This window comes from Vidua macroura, chromosome 1 (genome assembly GCF_024509145.1).
Source record: "Vidua macroura isolate BioBank_ID:100142 chromosome 1, ASM2450914v1, whole genome shotgun sequence".
Taxonomy (NCBI): Eukaryota; Metazoa; Chordata; class Aves; order Passeriformes; family Viduidae; genus Vidua; species Vidua macroura.
Window position 1 is genome coordinate 107,868,611 of NC_071571.1, and position 16,439 is coordinate 107,885,049.

The following is a 16,439-nucleotide window of genomic DNA, read 5'->3' on the forward strand; positions in this document are numbered from 1 at the left end:
GGCCCAATTAAGATTTCTATTACAGAATGAGATTTCTATTGAATGTAGAGTGGAATTGGAGCATTAGAGAAAACTTCGTGTTTTGTTGGTAAGTAATGCTCTCCTTGAGCTATTCTTAAGACACTGCTGGAATAGTCTCAGTAGAAGAAAATCCTGCCCAAAACCAGGTCCAGAACTGAGGGGATTAATCATTAGTATGTGACATGACATGACATTGTCCTTATTTCTTCTCAATCTTCCTTTTCTTATTGTAAAAGAGGAGTTGAAAATACATCATGTTTGAACTGTTGTATTCAAAATAAAGCAGGGTTATGGATATTTTATTTAAATTTTAATTTCTTCAGTATCTCTTAGTTCTATGTTTTTCACTTATTTGTGATTCAGTCCTGATTGAATTAATATTATTTGTATCTCATTTAAGCTTTTTGTGCTCTAGTACTAGATTGCAGTTGCAGAATGAAAAGAGTAATTACCCAGTGCCCTGACAAGACAAAACAAAGAATTTGAATTCAAGGTAGCAATTTGGGCTGTTCCCTGACCTCAGGGTTTTCTTTGGCTTAATTGATTTGATTTGAGCTTTAAATGTTTTTCTTTGCTATCTGTGGTTCACAAAGCAGTCTTTGTGAACTGATGGACCAAGTTTAGACTTTGTAACCATTTTAAATATCAAAATTAACGCATTGCTGTGAAGAGTAAAATTTTGGAAGATGCCTCACCCTAAAGAACAGTGAGGTTCAGTTATATTCTTTTAAAATAGTTTAGAAAATTTCACTGTGCTGTTATCTTTTGTTTGAAAGTTGTGCATATCTATTTCATATCTGCTTTAGTAGAATGTTTCAGACAGACAAAGACAGTAATTATCTGGTAAATTCTCATGTGCACCATATCAGTTCAGCTACTGTATTATTAATTTAGTATCTCTAAACAGGCTGGAGATTCATTAGCCACATTTATCTCCATTTCTATTTACTAAGAGTTGTCACAAATATAAATGACAATGAAAGGAAATTAGCGAGTCCTCTGAAATCTGTCAGAAATGTCTACAGTCCATACAGTTTTTGTGATTTATTCTTTGTGCCTCCTTATCTGACAGAGTTTTTTCCTGGCCCAATAGCAGATTGCTGGAGTCTTTCATATCAATGCTTTTATATGACTTAGAGACAACAGTCATAAAAAATGGCAATAACATTTTTGAGTTATTTAATAGCAAAAAACGTGTACAGTAATGTAAAGTCACTTGTTCAGCTAAGTTAAAATCAGCAACTTATAAAGCACAAGCGTCATACCGAGATTGTTGTCAGAAAGTTTAAGTCTTGTCATAGTTCTTTATTTAGATTTATAAGGCAATTTACTATTAGGATGAACAGGTGGAGCACCATCTTTTCTAGGTCCTTACGGATTAAAGCTTTCAGTTATGCTTTGGTCAGAAGGTAATTGTTTAAACAATAAGCTCACTGTCTGTCTACGTTTCTTTCTCTCCTTTAAAATTAACTGGAATATGTGACTTTGATAAAATATGCATTTTTGTCATGTTCTGAGACTGGGTATTCTTTTTATTATCTTTTCAAAAATAATTAAACCAACACTGTTTGTGACACCGAAGACAAAGATGGTCTTGGATTCACTCTAACTCTGAAATAATTTCTGCAGAACTGCTGAGCAATCAGTAGATCTCCATCCAGAATGTACGTAGTTGATAATATAGTGCAAGTTTTGTCCATACTCAGTAGCATCCTGGTTTTTTTGGTTGTTTTTTTTTTTTTTTTTCCCTGTGGGTTGTTATTTTGTTTAGTTTTTGTTTTGTCTGTTTCGCCTGATTGTCACAATCATTCTGAACTCTAATCCTGTTCTCTGGAATGGGTGCAAATTCTCTAAGTTTTCCAGAAAGGCAAAGTGAAGTTTACCTTGAATTCTTCCCAACTGTGTCAGTGCAAAATCACACTGGAAAAAACCATAAATTACAAAACCTGCAAAAACGGTGAAACACATGTTTTGCATGCAATGAGATCTTTACTGATCAGTGTCGTCTATAGAAGAGATACTTTAAACTTCCAGAGGTTAAATAGAAGAAGTGGATTTCTAGAAAAGTAATGAAATATGCTTGAAACACCTGTTACTCTTTTAAATATTTTTAAAGGAAATTTTGTAGTTATGTCAATCGTTGCGTTCCGACTGCCCTAAACGCAAGGTGAAAACGGCTGCATCATTCTGTTTCACTGAGGATTTCACAATCCTCAGTGAAACAGAACAATCCTCAGTGAAACAGAACTGCCTACGCACGTTTGTTTAAAAACAGGATGTAGGGAATAAGGGAAAAGTATCCAAGACAGATAAAATGTAGGTTGTGGCGAGGCAGGAGCGCTCCCTCTGCCCGTCCGGCGGAAGGAAAGGTCCTCAGCGTCACGGCCACGGCTGCGCACACGGCGCGGCGTCGGGCTGCCCCAGTGCTTTTCCCTGCTTCTCCTGCCCTTCCTCCTGCTCCTTCCCTTCCTCCTCCTCCTCCCCTCGGCTCCCATGGCGGCGAGTGACACGGAAAGGGCCCAGCAGCAGGTGAGCGGCGGAGGGGGCGGCGGGGAAAGCGGTGACTTCAGGGGGCTCCGTGCCCGCGGCTCCGTGCCCGCTGTAGCGCGCCTGCACCGCCACACTTCAGGTGCTTCATTTCTAGTGGAAGGCACTTCCCCGGTTTTTCTTTATGGGAATTTGCTGAGTATCCGCTCCTCTTCAGGACGAGCTTAGTGCCAAACCTTCGGGGTCTTTCCCCTGCCGGGGTCCGACCCAGCCAGCCAGGAGCAGCACCCGATTGGGAGCTGCAGGGAACGTGTTGGCATCTGCTCCCTGTCACTCTGCTAACCTTGTCACTGCTGGGATGACAGGATTATCCACAGAAATTCAAAAGCTGTTGTGTGTGTGTGTGAACTGAGCAAAGGTTACTTACCAAGTCACAGGCCAGTTAGGTTGGAAAATACTTCTGAGATCGATCGTCGCGTCCAACCTGTGACCGAACACGGGCTCCATGTCAGCTAGACCCGGGCACTGAGTGCCACATCCAGTCTTTCCTTAAATACCTCCGGGCACAGTGACTCCACCATCTCTCTGGGCAGCCCATTCTAATGTCTAATCACCCCTCCTGTGAAGAAATTCTTCCTAATGTCCAACTTAAACCTCCCCTGGCACACCTGAAGTCCTGTGAATCAGGACTGTATCCCCAGTACTTAGAGCCTTCCTGTGCAGTGAATCTTGTCACATCTGGCAATGAGTTGTAGAAGAGCAAGACTTCAAAAAGATGAAAATATGATTGGCACACAAAGTTGTGTGGGTTTTTTTGGAGAGATATTTACTTTTGCTTTTTTTTCTTTTTTTTCAGATTGATGAAATTGAAGCCCTTTCATCGATTTATGGTGATGATTGGTGTGTTGTTGATGAAAATGAAAAAATCTATTGCATTAAGATTAGTGACTGTCTGGATCAACCAAAATGGACCCTTTGTTTACAGGTATAGTGGTGGTAAGAAGTTCAGCACGAATTTTGCAGTTAGACTGATGCAGGTGAAACCCTTTAAATATGGCTTATTATCTACAAAGATGATTAAGAAGCTTTTGGATTGGAGTCTGTGGTAAGACTTTTCAGTGATTGTTCCTGTAACACATTGGTGTGCTTGTGATATATTTGGTAGTTGCATATTCTAATTCTACACCTAACCTAAGTATTTCAGTGTATTTCACCAAAGACTAATTTCTGAAATACTTTTACATTGACTTTGTGCCTCAGTGAATCTACTGCAGTTGCATTTAGGTTTGCTTTCTGGAAAGTGTTGAGACAAAATGAAATTTGGATCAACTTAATTGATCCAACTCCTTACTTTATGTTTTCAGAACTGAAAGTACTAAGTTTACTTAGTGTAAGAAGCATGGAACTGTCTACTTAGGAAGTGTGGTCCCACTTATTTAAGTCCAGTTACCATGTGTGTAGTTTCTTTCAGTTTTTTTTTTTTTTTTTTTTTTTTTTTTTTTGCATTCTTATAAATTGCCCCATGAAACATAATTGTATGCATTACCATTATTGGAGTTTTAAATGTAGTGTTTCTTGTAATTCTGTAGGAACATACCCAGCTGCTTTCTTCATTTGTAACACTAATGTAGTCCTGGTGCTTGACATCAGAGTCCTTAAGTCCCTCATCTAGCTGAGGGTGGTCCAATGAATACATATCCTGAATTTTTTTCAGGTGATTTTGCCACCAGGATATCCAACTGCAGAGCCACCTATTTATCAACTAAAGTAGGTGAAGTTTTCATGCAAACATTTGTGTTTTATGAATTGCCACTGTTAATTGTTTTCCTGTAAGTGGAAATTTAGTTAAAATACTCCTTGAATTAAAGTATAGCAGTGATGAGGGATGTTTCCAGCAAGGATAATCTATTCTTTATACTGCTTTTTCCAAGATGTTTGCAGCTGGAATCTTGATGGTTGGCAAAGTTATGTTTTCAAGGTGTTCATCACATTTATTTGGGAGTGTTGGAAGCAGCATATAGCACAATTTTCATTGCATTTCTTTTCATTCTAGTGCCCCTTGGCTTCGAGGACAAGATTATACGGAACTAGCAAATAGCTTGGAAGAAATATATGTGTAAGTTTGAGACTGTGGACTACAGTAAAAGAAGACAATGTATTTTCAGTTTCTATCTGTTCTGCACTTGAATGTTAAAACACGGGATGTGAAAACCCTTGGTTGTCTTAGAGCATAAGTGGCATAGCAGTCTTTCTTAAAAGCTAAGGGATACGTAGGTTTTAAAATAAACACATGCAGAATCTCTTAACTGGAATCTGGAACATCGTGGACTGTTTATTAGCTCAGTGTGCAGCTAACTACAAGGCATAATGGGTGCATGAGAATAAACAGCATTTAGAAATACTCAAATTACATGATTTTGAATTGCCATGAAAGTGGAGTAGAAAATGTAGTAGTTTTATATGGTTTATTTATTTCTTTTAGATCCCCAAGATTATATAAAACAAATGAAATAAAAACATAAGGAAGCACAATCATGCCCCAGACAGTGAAATCTGAGCATCTTGCATAAGAAATGGTTTGTTAATATCATAAGGAAGAAAGCACTTAGTTTGCATAAGGGTTTTTTACTTTTATTAACTGGGTTTCTTAGCTAATTAAGCAACAGATCATTTAAGCAAGTAAAATTTAATTTGAAGAGTTAAAAATGTACAAGGATTTTAAGTGAAAAGTTCTGTGTGATCATATTCACCACGGTTGTCCAGTAAAGCAAGGACAGAGGTTGTCCTTAATGCTGTCCAGATTCAAAGGATTTGATGGAGTCTCTATCACAGGTAGAGCTGCTGGTTCTTTTTTTGTTCCCCCCTGTACAGTCCTGTAGGCTGTCAAATTGTGCTGGTTCAGCTCCCTTCTCTCTATATCAGCTGCTGGTCAGAGCCCTTGCTGGTCTGCTCTCACTTCTCTTTGTTCAGCAGGAAGTGAAAGTGTTTGTACTTTGGGCCATATATGTACTTTAGGTCATTTTAAACTGTTAGAAAACCTGGAGTAATCACTGACGTGCGCAGTACTTATGAAAACCTTTTATCTACTGATTGTCTAAATGATGGTTAGATGAACAGAGATACTCTGCATCATTTACATTGTGTTTGACCAGGTTTCTAGTCCCTAGGGATCTAAGTTGTGTAATTCTGCAGTTTAAACCAACATGAACTATACTGTCAATCACTATGGAAAAAATGGATATTTATAGATCACAAGTCTGTTTTAGGAGACACAAAGTAATTTACAACTATTCAGAAACTGTAAGTGGGTGATAGTTGGACAAATTGCTGTTTACTTTTGTAAAGCAGGGAAATTTTATTTCTCTTCTAGTTTCTCTCATTCCATGACTTAAAAAAAATGTCTTCAGATGTTAAAGCAGTGCTTCTGTACAATAAGCTGTGCAAAATCAGGGTGTTGACTTGTCCTGGACTCTGTCTGGATTTTGAAGTGAGAGCTACAAGTTCATAAAATCCTTATTTTTGCTTGACTATTATTCTTAAAATATGTATGCTTATTTGAATTTGATTGTTTCCAGCAGTAGTGCTGTATACATTACACAAAGTTTAAATATGTAAATTTTGTTACTTACCTAGTGCCCAGATGGTGGCAGTAAGAGTAAAATTAATGAGAAACCATGAGATATCTACGGCCCTAAATCTTTGGTTTTGTTTCTTAGACAAACATGCACAGTTCATAACCATTTGAAATGTGTTTTGAGTTGTTTGGATCGTGCTGCACATAAAGGAAGCATTTATTAACCCCTAACACGCGTATATAAAATGTGTTAATCACATCCTCCCTCAGTACCTTAATACATACCTGTGCCCCCTGAGTGAAGCCTCCTAGGCTTAAATCTTTTTCTCCCCGTCCTATAGCACTGCCTATTACCCAAACTGTAGTGTTTCATTCCAATGCTCCACTGACCTACTATCACAGTCCATGGATAAGTTTTTCACCTAGTGAGCTACTGAGACAAAACTTTACACAAGCTTGCCTAAGCTCTTTATCTCACTAGCTTATGTTCAATTTCTGTGTGTCTGAAATCTGTATGTTATTTTATGTACTTTCCAAATGAAATTAGCAAAAGTGGTTCTTCATTTACCATGACCTTTTACTTCCAGACAGAACCTTGGTGAAAGTATACTGTATTTATGGGTGGAGAAGATACGAGAAGTTCTGGTAGAAAAGGCACAGTCTTCAGATCCAGGTACTTCAGAAAATACATGGGGCTTTTATTTTCCTTCTTTTTCCACTGCAAAGTAAGACTTCAGTACAAGTTAGTTTAGGCCCACTTTTGAATTGGATCTGAATATCAGAGAACAGTCTCCTGTGTCAGGGCTTATTGTTTTACAGTGTTCCTTTTTAAAAAACAGTAGGGAAAAGAAGGTGGGGGTGGCCTCTGAACTGGAGCAAGGTCTGCAGTTCTCTCAGGAATGAAATTATTTGCTTGAAAGGACAGTGCTGCCCACAGGTACATTATGCATTGCCCTCTGTTCTGCAAAGGATTATTCATGCCAGTAATTAATTTCTGGTGTTGAGTGCACTGTTGGAGGATTGGGATTCAGGAGAAGATAAACTTCAGTGGACTATGCAGACAAATGAGCAAGTATTCCATCATTTTACTTTTCTGTCCTTCCATTTACTTTACTGTATTGGGATGAGAAGTGCATTATCAGTAGAGCTGCAGTGATTTTTCTGCTGTTATTCTTAAAGACTTTGTGTAAATTCACAGTTGTTGCTTCAGAAAAATGGTGGGAGGTTTTGTGCATTAAAATTCTAAACTGCTATGAAATGTGAGTGATATGTGCATGCACTGTGGCAAAAGGAAACAGAACTACTTTTCTCTGTCAGGGGTGTTATCTTTGTCCTGTGAAATAAAATTCTGAAGAAAAAAAAAATTTCTTTTCAGGGTTGCTTTATGGTAAGGTTTAGTGTTCGTCTTTCAATAAACTGTGCATTTGTTGCTACATCACAGACATTGGTTAAGCCATTCTTCACTGATGTGGCTAAAAGAGTGGACACTGAGAAGTGAAAATTTTACTGACAGTATTGGAAGTTTGGGTATTTTGACCACAACCTTATGGCTTCCATTTTTGAACATGCTTTATCACTCTTCTGTTTTTTTATGGAAAATACTTATATTATAAAACCTGCATCATAAGCACATCATAGGCCTCTAAATAGGAATGAAACTGTGATCTATTAATTTGGCTCTAAATCCAGATGTCAGAACCCTGTATATTTCCTCCTTTGTTATTGACTATTATTTTTTGGACTTTCTATGCATGAAGGAAAACAGGATTTTTGGAATCCCAGAATACTGGAAGCATGTTGAGATGGGTGTTTCAAATCTAATAACTTTTTATCTAATAGTTTTAAACCCTCATGAAGTAGCATTGAGGAACAGCTCTAGATTTTCCCCCAAATGACCTGTAAATGACTGGAGTTTTTGTGAAATATCAGCTCAATTTGACCCCTAAATTCAGGTTAAAGGTTTTTTCCATTAAACATTTTGAATATTTAATGGAAATAGTAAACATTTTTGTTCTTTTTTTCTTAGAAATACTGTTACTCAGTATTGAAACAGAAGGTCTTATGGAAGCATCCCATAGTATGAGTATATTATTTTTTTATTCTCAGGGATTTTTAAGTTAATACTGGGCTGAGTACTTTTGAATTTTGTTGTCATTTATATTCCTATTCTGCATTTAAAAATTTTTAATGTCAAGCTATTTTAAGCTGAGAAGCCAGAGACTTTTGAGAAAAAGAGTTTGAAATTTTGTTTTACTTGTCTTGCAAAAAATGTGTGATAAATTCTACTACTTGTATCTTAATAGAACCGGATATTAGGAAAACCACTGAAGAAGTTGATGAAGATGATGGAGATGATTTTCTCCTAGACTATCAGCCCATTCAGGAAAATCAAATAAAAATGTTAAATTGCATGACATCTGAAAATCAGGAAGGTAAAAAATATGTTCTTGTTAATTCTGTTAAAATAATTTAAAGGAGACCTGAAGATTCTGCTTTTCTACTCAGTTTTACAATAAAATTAGTGACAATAGATTTAATAACAGTCATTAAAATATGCAGTATATTTTTGGTGGATTTGTACATTATTTTCTGTACTTCACTTTAATAAGTCCCTTTTTTTAAAGTTGAGACATTCTTTACTTTCGTAGCCACATGCATTGTTTCTGTCCTCTTAAAAGAAAAGAAACACTCCCTTGTTTGTGACCCATAGATGAAGAACTGCCCCCCATACATCATGGAAACCCAATCACAGATCGAAGGAGCACTTTCCAGGCACATTTGGCTCCAGTGGTGACAACCAGACAAGTCAGTAGAGATCAGTTCTTCTCTTTTTGCCTGTACTTTGAGCTTGACAAAGTATTGCTAGAATACTTGGGATTTGCCAGATATGTTGGTCTGTCTGTGCTTCTTTCTGTCCTAATACTGTCTGAGTAGTCATTGGTTTCTCACTTTTACTATCAGCTGAATAGTGAAGTAAGAGCTCTTCTTCCTGCTATTCTTTACTACTATGTGCATTAGATGGAAGAGAATAAGAACTCTGTAATTTGACTTCTGGATGTTGTCAAGTTTATCATAAGATGTTTGGAAGTTATCGAGTCTATCGTGTATTATTTGGAAAAGCTAACACATAAAATGGGTTTATATATGTTTTTCCCTCCTTCAGAAAGGAATTCTATTGAAAGACACACTTGGATCATGCATAAGTGAATCTTTATTATGACCTAATTGAGAGGGCTTTGGAGCTTCTTTTGTACATCACTTTCCATCTGTTACCATCAGCCTCCTTTCATCATCCCTTTTTAGTGGGGAAACTAGTGTTCTTTTCTTTTATTAACTCAAAGTTAAACCTTGAGAGGACTTTTCTCTTTCTTTTTATACAATTTTAGGGTTTTTTTAAAGAATTTTTAGGTAAGGGGTGGTGTCAAGTTCCAGGTAAGCTAGGTCTATTACATACTCAGTGGCTATGAAAAAACACTGACAGGTTGACAGCGTTTTTAGGCTGATTGCTCTATACAAAAGCTGTAAGGTTTGAAGCCATCTGTGTTTTGTTTTGTTTTTTCTTCCCCCTTGATAATTTGCTTAATATGGACATAAGAATTGGTCTCTAAATCTCAGCATCCTTCTGGAGCACTTTGACCTTTCAAGTTCACATATACTGTATGTTCATGTGGGGTTTTGTGTAGGAACAATCTTACTCACAAATCATGATAAAAGGGTGAGAGTATTTTAAAATGAAAAAGATACATTAAGCCAATGATTCCCAGTTCTTCCCTTTCTAAAGTAACAGTGTTCATTTATTTTATATATATATCTTAAAGACTCACTTAAAAAAATACAGCTGTAGCACAAAAATTGATCTTTAAGGTACGTTTTTAGGAACCAGGTAGCTGGGAAATAAGTAACGTCAAAGGTGATGATAATTTCATATGAATTATCCTTTAAGTCCCTGTATTGAAACTTACTTTTTTTAACATACTGTCCATGTTACTACATGAAAGTGTATTAAGTAATACGAGTTGTCTTCCTTCAGTGTTCAAAGTAAGGAGAAGATAGATATCTGAAGCAATATTCTCCATTAATAATCAGATTTTTTTCATTGAGATATCTTTTATTTGAGGGGATTTTTGTCAGCTGAATTTCTTCAAGAAGAATTGGAAATAGCACAGTATAGCTAGGCAGATATTAAATATGTCTATTGATTACTCCTCTGAGACATTTATTTTTGAATGGAAGGCAATTTACTTGCCGGACATGTTTTCCCAAGCTTTCTGAACTTCAGTAATGTTTTGTATTATGTACTAAAATGATGTCTTAATCAAAAGCTCTTCTTTTTGCTAGACCATTGGAAAGGGTTTAATGATTGCCAGCTTGTTTACTTAGAAACATATGACGAACTGATATTGGTAAATGTTTTGAATTTGGTATTTCTTAAGAGAAAAGAGATCATAGACATGATGGGAATATCTGCTTTCTGGGAAATACTGACACTTTCAGGCCCCTAATAGGATGTTTTTTGGTTTTACTGTTCTTTCTGTGAAGTGGAAATGATGAAAAAAAAGCATGTTTGAGGGAAAAAGAAAAACATGAAATGTAGTAGGGCTTTGTAAACATCACATTTTTGTGAAATAAGTAAAAGCAGTGTGTAGTGGGAATATGTATGTTGTTATCTATTCCAGCTTAACTTTATTGTTAAAAAAAGTAAGCGGGTGCAATTGATACTTAATACTGACTAAATATATTTTCTGGATCTTACTGTCTCTTGTTTAATAAAGCAATGTGACACTTCTAATCTTGAGCAATAATATGAATGTACACAAAGTAGAAATTCAAGGGACAAGCTGTTTTCAGTATCCCAGGAAAACTGTTTAAAACAAGCATGAGAATACTGAGAAGCTGCTTCTTGAGTTACCAAAAATTTATGTCAAAGCATAAAATTGTTTCATTGTAGTATTAGAGAGATGTTTGTTTAGCAGTGATATTGAGAGGGATGTATGAAATTTCTGTTATAAAAGGAAGGTTTTTCTGTTGTTTTTTATAGGTTAAAAGAGTTCTTGAAAAATTATATGAGAATAAGAAAATTGCAAGTGCTACCCACAACATATATGCATACAGGTGAGATACAAATAGTGATATTTCACTTTTCTTTTTAGTGTTCTTTCACAAATGAGTGCAAGACATGAGAAAGAAATTCCTTTCTGTTAAATTCCTTGCTATTAAAAGAAATTCCTTGCTTTAGGGAGTAGGTTTCTTATTTGTATGGTTGGTGTTGCAGGTTTTACTTTGAATTTGAGGTCAAGAAAGTAGGACATACAGTAGGAAATAAGATGGTGAAGCAGCATTAGGAATAGAAAAAAAAGTGATTTGAACATTTGTCGGTATACTTTTGTAGTATGTCTGAGCATGGAGATGCTACATCTTCTTGAAATAAATGTGTTTTTATTTGGGTGAAGTAACTTCCTTTTCCCCCCAACCTTATATTTAGAAATAGCTGAAAATGTTCAGTTGAAATAAGAGTTGAATCAGAAAGCCTGATGCAGATAGCTGGCGTATGAAGTTTCAGCTGAAATACGAGAAACTTCAGTGATTATGAGAAACAGGTAAAAATGAGTTTGGCAGTCACCTGCCTCTGGCAACTTTTGTGAACATAGCTTATATGAAATGAATTGGTCTCAGTCCAGATAGCAGTGTAGGTTTTCTGAGGAATTTAAGTGACAGTCAAAGGGAGGAACTGTAGGGACCAGTCATCTAAAAAAGCATGTACAGATGCTTATCCATTCATGCCCATCCTGCTGTGATCCTAATAAAACATGAAATGAGAGCAAGTGAAAGCTTATTTTACCAAAAAGTAAATGTTTCTACCTAAATAAAAAGTTTCTGTAAAGAGGGCATTTCTGTTCTCACAGATGATGATCTGGGTTCCTTCATTGATATTATCCAAATCCACTTAAAAAGAAAAAAAAGGCCCATACTTACTGCTTTCTCTTTGTCATCTAGTACTAGAAGCCTCTTTCTTATTGTGTCACCTGTAACTAAGTTCAGAAGCTAGGAAATAAGTTGGTAACAAACCAACTTATTGGTCAGTAGACCTGTGAGCGTGACTTATGGAAAATTAGGTCTGGGCAGCTGTCTTTTTTATGAAACAATACACCCAAAAGTTTACTGCAGTGCCCCATGAGGAGAGAGATAACATGGAGAATCTAAGGGCAAATTTCAGTAATAGTTTCATACAAAATAGTTTCAGACAAAATATTCATTTTTATTTTAGATTGATGTTGTTTCAGTTGCTGCTGAAATACAGACATAATTAATTAATAATATTTTTGTCCAAGTTCTTCTTCTAGGTGTATACCATTATTTGAATCTGTATCTGGTAGAGTTGGTTTCAGCTAGATGCAATTATTAGACTAAAAACCTGGGTATTTTTCTATTTAGGGACTTTAAACTGGTAATGACTGGAGTTTACCTGAAGTAGCTAAAGTCTGTGTAAAAGCTTCTCAAAACTTGTTCTACTATACAGTTAAACACTTGTGGTTTACCCTATGCCTCATCCTGTTTTCATGGAAATATATGTAATAGAGAATTAGAATTGATACACACGTGTATGAAAGATATTAATTATGTAGAAATATTTGTTGATTGACATTTTAAATTCTATTTTATATGTTTTTTTTCTTGTATAGAATATACTGTGAAGATAAGCAGACGTTCCTACAGGATTGTGAAGATGATGGAGAGACAGCAGCAGGTGGACGTCTTCTCCATCTTATGCAGGTTGTAGAAATTAATCTTTGGCTTTTGGAAATCTTGAATTTGTATTTATTTTAAAACATTACTGCAATGTAAATAAGCTTGTAGAAGATTTGTTTAATTTTTGCTCTGCTAGCAGCCAGCCAGATGATTGCTTTCTCAAGGGGAAAGGAAAAACACAGACTGTAGCACTTTCAAGTCTCGGATCATAGAAACAAGTGATGTTTCATAGGTGGCAGTAATAGTTTGAATGGGTTAAAATATAACTGAGTTTTAAGTCCTGTGCTTCCTGTGTGGTGTAAGGTTCACAGAAAATGAATACTGGGAGAAGCTGACTCACAGTATAACAGCTGACCTGTGCACAGCCTTTCATGTGGTTCCCTTGAGTAGGCGTAATAAAGAGACTTCGATAAATGAACTTGCAGACTAGAACTTCAAATACAAAAGGAGTGAAGGAGCTAAGCTCTTTTGATCATTTAGTCTGTTTTGTTGTGCTGTTTCTTGTCCTGGGTCCTTAGCCCTCATACTCACATGTTACTACACTCATATATATTTTAGTCTTCAAGTGTTGAAATCATATTTGGCAGAGGTGCTACTGAATGTGACTGAGTTGAGATGGATAAATTTTGGTTCATGATGCAAGTCCTAGTAAAACCATAATTATAGTAGCACAGCTACAGGAGACAGCTGGGTGTATCTTAATGCTGTGCCTCAAGTCACTTAGCTGTGTGAGCAGACAAAATATTCATTTTTATTTTAGATTGATGTTCCCTTCACTACAGGAGTTTTATTTTCCTGTCCTTTTCTTGTTTGAATATTCTTTTGCTTATTATGTTGCACTCTTATTCCTGGAAACATTTCTTCCCCCCTGAAATTTATTTTTTTTTCCTGCAAAAAAGGTAGTTGATGGAAACATTTTGACATTTTTAATTTTGAACTTTTTCGAACTTCCTAAATAACTCAAACGAGACTTGGGAAGGTTAAATAAATAAACAAACTTAGGTTATGTAATATATGCAAGTATATGTTCTAAGTGTGAAGACGTTATTGTTATGAAAATAATGTAAAGATACAATTTGGCAGTTGCTGTACCTCAGTTTGTTCTGAGATTATCAGCTTTTTCTCAGCGTGTTAGTGCATACTTTTGAAAGTTGTCTAGGCACTTAATATTCCATAAAAATCCAGTTCAGAAAATGACATGAATGTCACTTTCAAATGTGAATGTCCGTAAATTGTATGGATCATCATTCTCCATCAGTAATCCTAGTTACTGGGAATATTTCTGTTCTGGAAGAATAGTAAGATAAGGATCAGAAAAGTTCAATTTTCAGCCATAGGAAAATATGAAAGTAGTGTATGGGCTGATTTCTGGGTGTTCATAGAGCTTGTAGTTTTTTTGTTTTGAGTTCTTACGACGCATGGGTATGAAAAATAAGTGATTTAAAACATTTATTGGTGCTGAACTTACCAGTTTTTGTTGTTGTTGTTTTCATTTTTTTTTTTTTAATAGAAATTAATCTTGTTTCAGATAAGACCAGCATTTCAAAATAGCACTTTCTGGTTACAAGAAACTGTGTTTTAGATTAGTACCATCCTGTTTACTGCCAGGAGTTGTTATACATATACTTTATAGCCAATACATAAATGTAGAGCAGAAAATTCCTGTCACAGAACATGGCCCTAGTCCTTTTCATTTTAAAATTCTAAGAATATTTCTGTTTTCACAAACAATGATTGACTCTTCTGAAAGTATTGTTCAAATTAGTCAGATATCTGTTTTTTTCTCCTTAACAGACATGATTAATGGTTGTTAACATGCACGTATTAACAACACTAGCTTATGGCATTTTATATATCCATATGTATAATGTCTGTGGTCTGACTGTTATTAGCCTCATCCACCAACACTTCCAAAAATGTGAACAGACAATCAGCTTAGTGACAGAGTAATAATTGATCAAACCAAAGAATAAGAAATGTAACTCAGTAATTTTTTAAAATAAAAGACCGTTTTTATGTTTCAAATTGGTGTCAGCAGTAAACCAGGTTCAATTAAAAGATAACAACTTTTATTGCTTTCTTGTATTCACAGATTTTGAACGTCCACAATGTGTTAGTTGTGGTGTCCCGCTGGTATGGAGGTATTCTCTTGGGACCAGATCGTTTCAAACATATAAACAATTGTGCAAGAAATGTACTTGTAGAGTACGACTATGTACCATCAACGGTATGTTTCATCCCTCCAGAATGGAGACATTTACATGTGAACTTGTGTAACTTTCCACTGTTAGATGAAGCCAGAAGAAAAGTAATACAACCTGTGTGAATGGATAAACATGTCCAAATTTTCATAAATTTCTGTGAAATATGAATACTGTTCATATTAAAAATAATTCTCATGGGTAACCTTGGGAGAATACTTGTGGTTTACAAGAATATGTTTTAAATTTTTGCAATGCATGTTTTTTTCATTTCAGGAAGAATCATCTAGACAAGCTGGAAAGAGTAAAAAGATAAGGAAGGAAAACAAGAAGAGAACAGACCACTAATTTATTTTTAAAAACTTTAAAATATTATTTTGCACATATTTATACAAAAAAACCCTGGACCTTAATTGCTTTATCTTATAGAATGGACATGTTGTATTTGGAAGAGAATTCAGTAAAGCCATAGATATATTTTCATCTTGTTTTGTGATTTCTTCTGCCGTTCTGAAGTAGAACTTAGACACAAATTTTCTGTTTCTTACACATATGAGCTCCTTGTTATGAGGAAAGTGCAGCATCTGAAACCATTGCTCCATCCCACCCCTTCCCACCAAACAACAGCTGACTAATTGAAAACTTTTCAATTTCTCATCAGAAGATTTCTCATCTTCTCCATTCCTAGATTCAATGTCTTACATGTCTTGTATCTGAGAGTGGGACTAGAGTCATTCATACACCAAGTCACTTACAAAGTTTTAGATACTCTTTTGTGAAAGGAAAGCATGGGATTGATGTGGTGTTTGGAGTGCCTGGTCCTGCCTGTGCAGTTCCTGATCAGATGCTAGATAGGGGCTGCTTGGTGACATATGGAAGACTGAACGTGAGCAGTGAGCTAAGAAAAGTGATGAAACTACTACAGAATTTCTTTGATGATTGTTCTGTGATGGTTGGCACACCAGGAGCCTGTTGAAAAGATGAGAATTTTGTGTTGCATAATTAAAGGAACCAGTGAAATAGACCATACAGTCAGTGAGCAAAATGAATCCCCTGTCCTTTAAAATGTCTGAAAATGGACCATCAGAGTGGAAATGCATTTTTATTTTCACACAATTTCTTTCAGAGAGAGCATGAAGTACTGTTTAATTGTCTTGTGGACACTTTTGGTTAGAGAAGTTACAGTCCCTTCCTATTTTTGTTTGCAAGCATTTCCTAAGTTTAAACTTCCTGTATTCTAAGAAGTAGAAACAACAAGACAAAGAGATTACAAAAATGTCTGACAACAACTGTTAACTTTTAAAGTTCTGCTGGGTTCAGAACTTTAAAGTTCAGTTTAATGTTAAACTGAAGCAGCAGTTTTAACCATTTTTGTTATCTAATACTGTTTGATAACAGTAAGACATACT

The 16,439-nt window shown here is 35.8% G+C and overlaps 1 protein-coding gene across 3 annotated transcripts; it reads left to right on the forward strand.

Moving 5' to 3' along the window:
• Positions 1-1,839: 1,839 nt before the first annotated feature.
• Positions 1,840-15,513, forward strand: IMPACT (impact RWD domain protein). 3 transcript variants are annotated; one of them, XM_053996973.1, is made up of 11 exons: positions 1,840-2,550; positions 3,365-3,493; positions 4,223-4,275; positions 4,562-4,624; positions 6,670-6,755; positions 8,386-8,514; positions 8,793-8,887; positions 11,121-11,194; positions 12,763-12,853; positions 14,922-15,056; positions 15,307-15,513. In XM_053996973.1, the coding sequence occupies exons 1-11, from the start codon at positions 2,515-2,517 to the stop codon at positions 15,376-15,378; spliced, it is 963 nt and encodes a 320-aa protein (XP_053852948.1). In that variant the 5' UTR covers positions 1,840-2,514; the 3' UTR covers positions 15,379-15,513. The 3 variants fall into 3 exon arrangements, with proteins under 3 accessions (XP_053852948.1, XP_053852957.1, XP_053852964.1); XM_053996982.1 differs by lacking the exon at positions 4,223-4,275 and having other exon boundaries at positions 1,841-2,550; XM_053996989.1 differs by lacking the exon at positions 1,840-2,550 and having other exon boundaries at positions 3,373-3,504.
• Positions 15,514-16,439: the final 926 nt, after the last annotated feature.

Coding starts and splice junctions, on each gene's coding strand:
- IMPACT (XM_053996973.1), top strand. CDS start 2,515: ATGGCGGCGAGTGACACGGAAAGGGCCCAGCAGCAG. Junction 6,756..8,385: donor GGCACAGTCTTCAGATCCAG/GTACTTCAGAAA, acceptor GTATCTTAATAG/AACCGGATATTAGGAAAACC. Junction 11,195..12,762: donor CACAACATATATGCATACAG/GTGAGATACAAA, acceptor TTTCTTGTATAG/AATATACTGTGAAGATAAGC.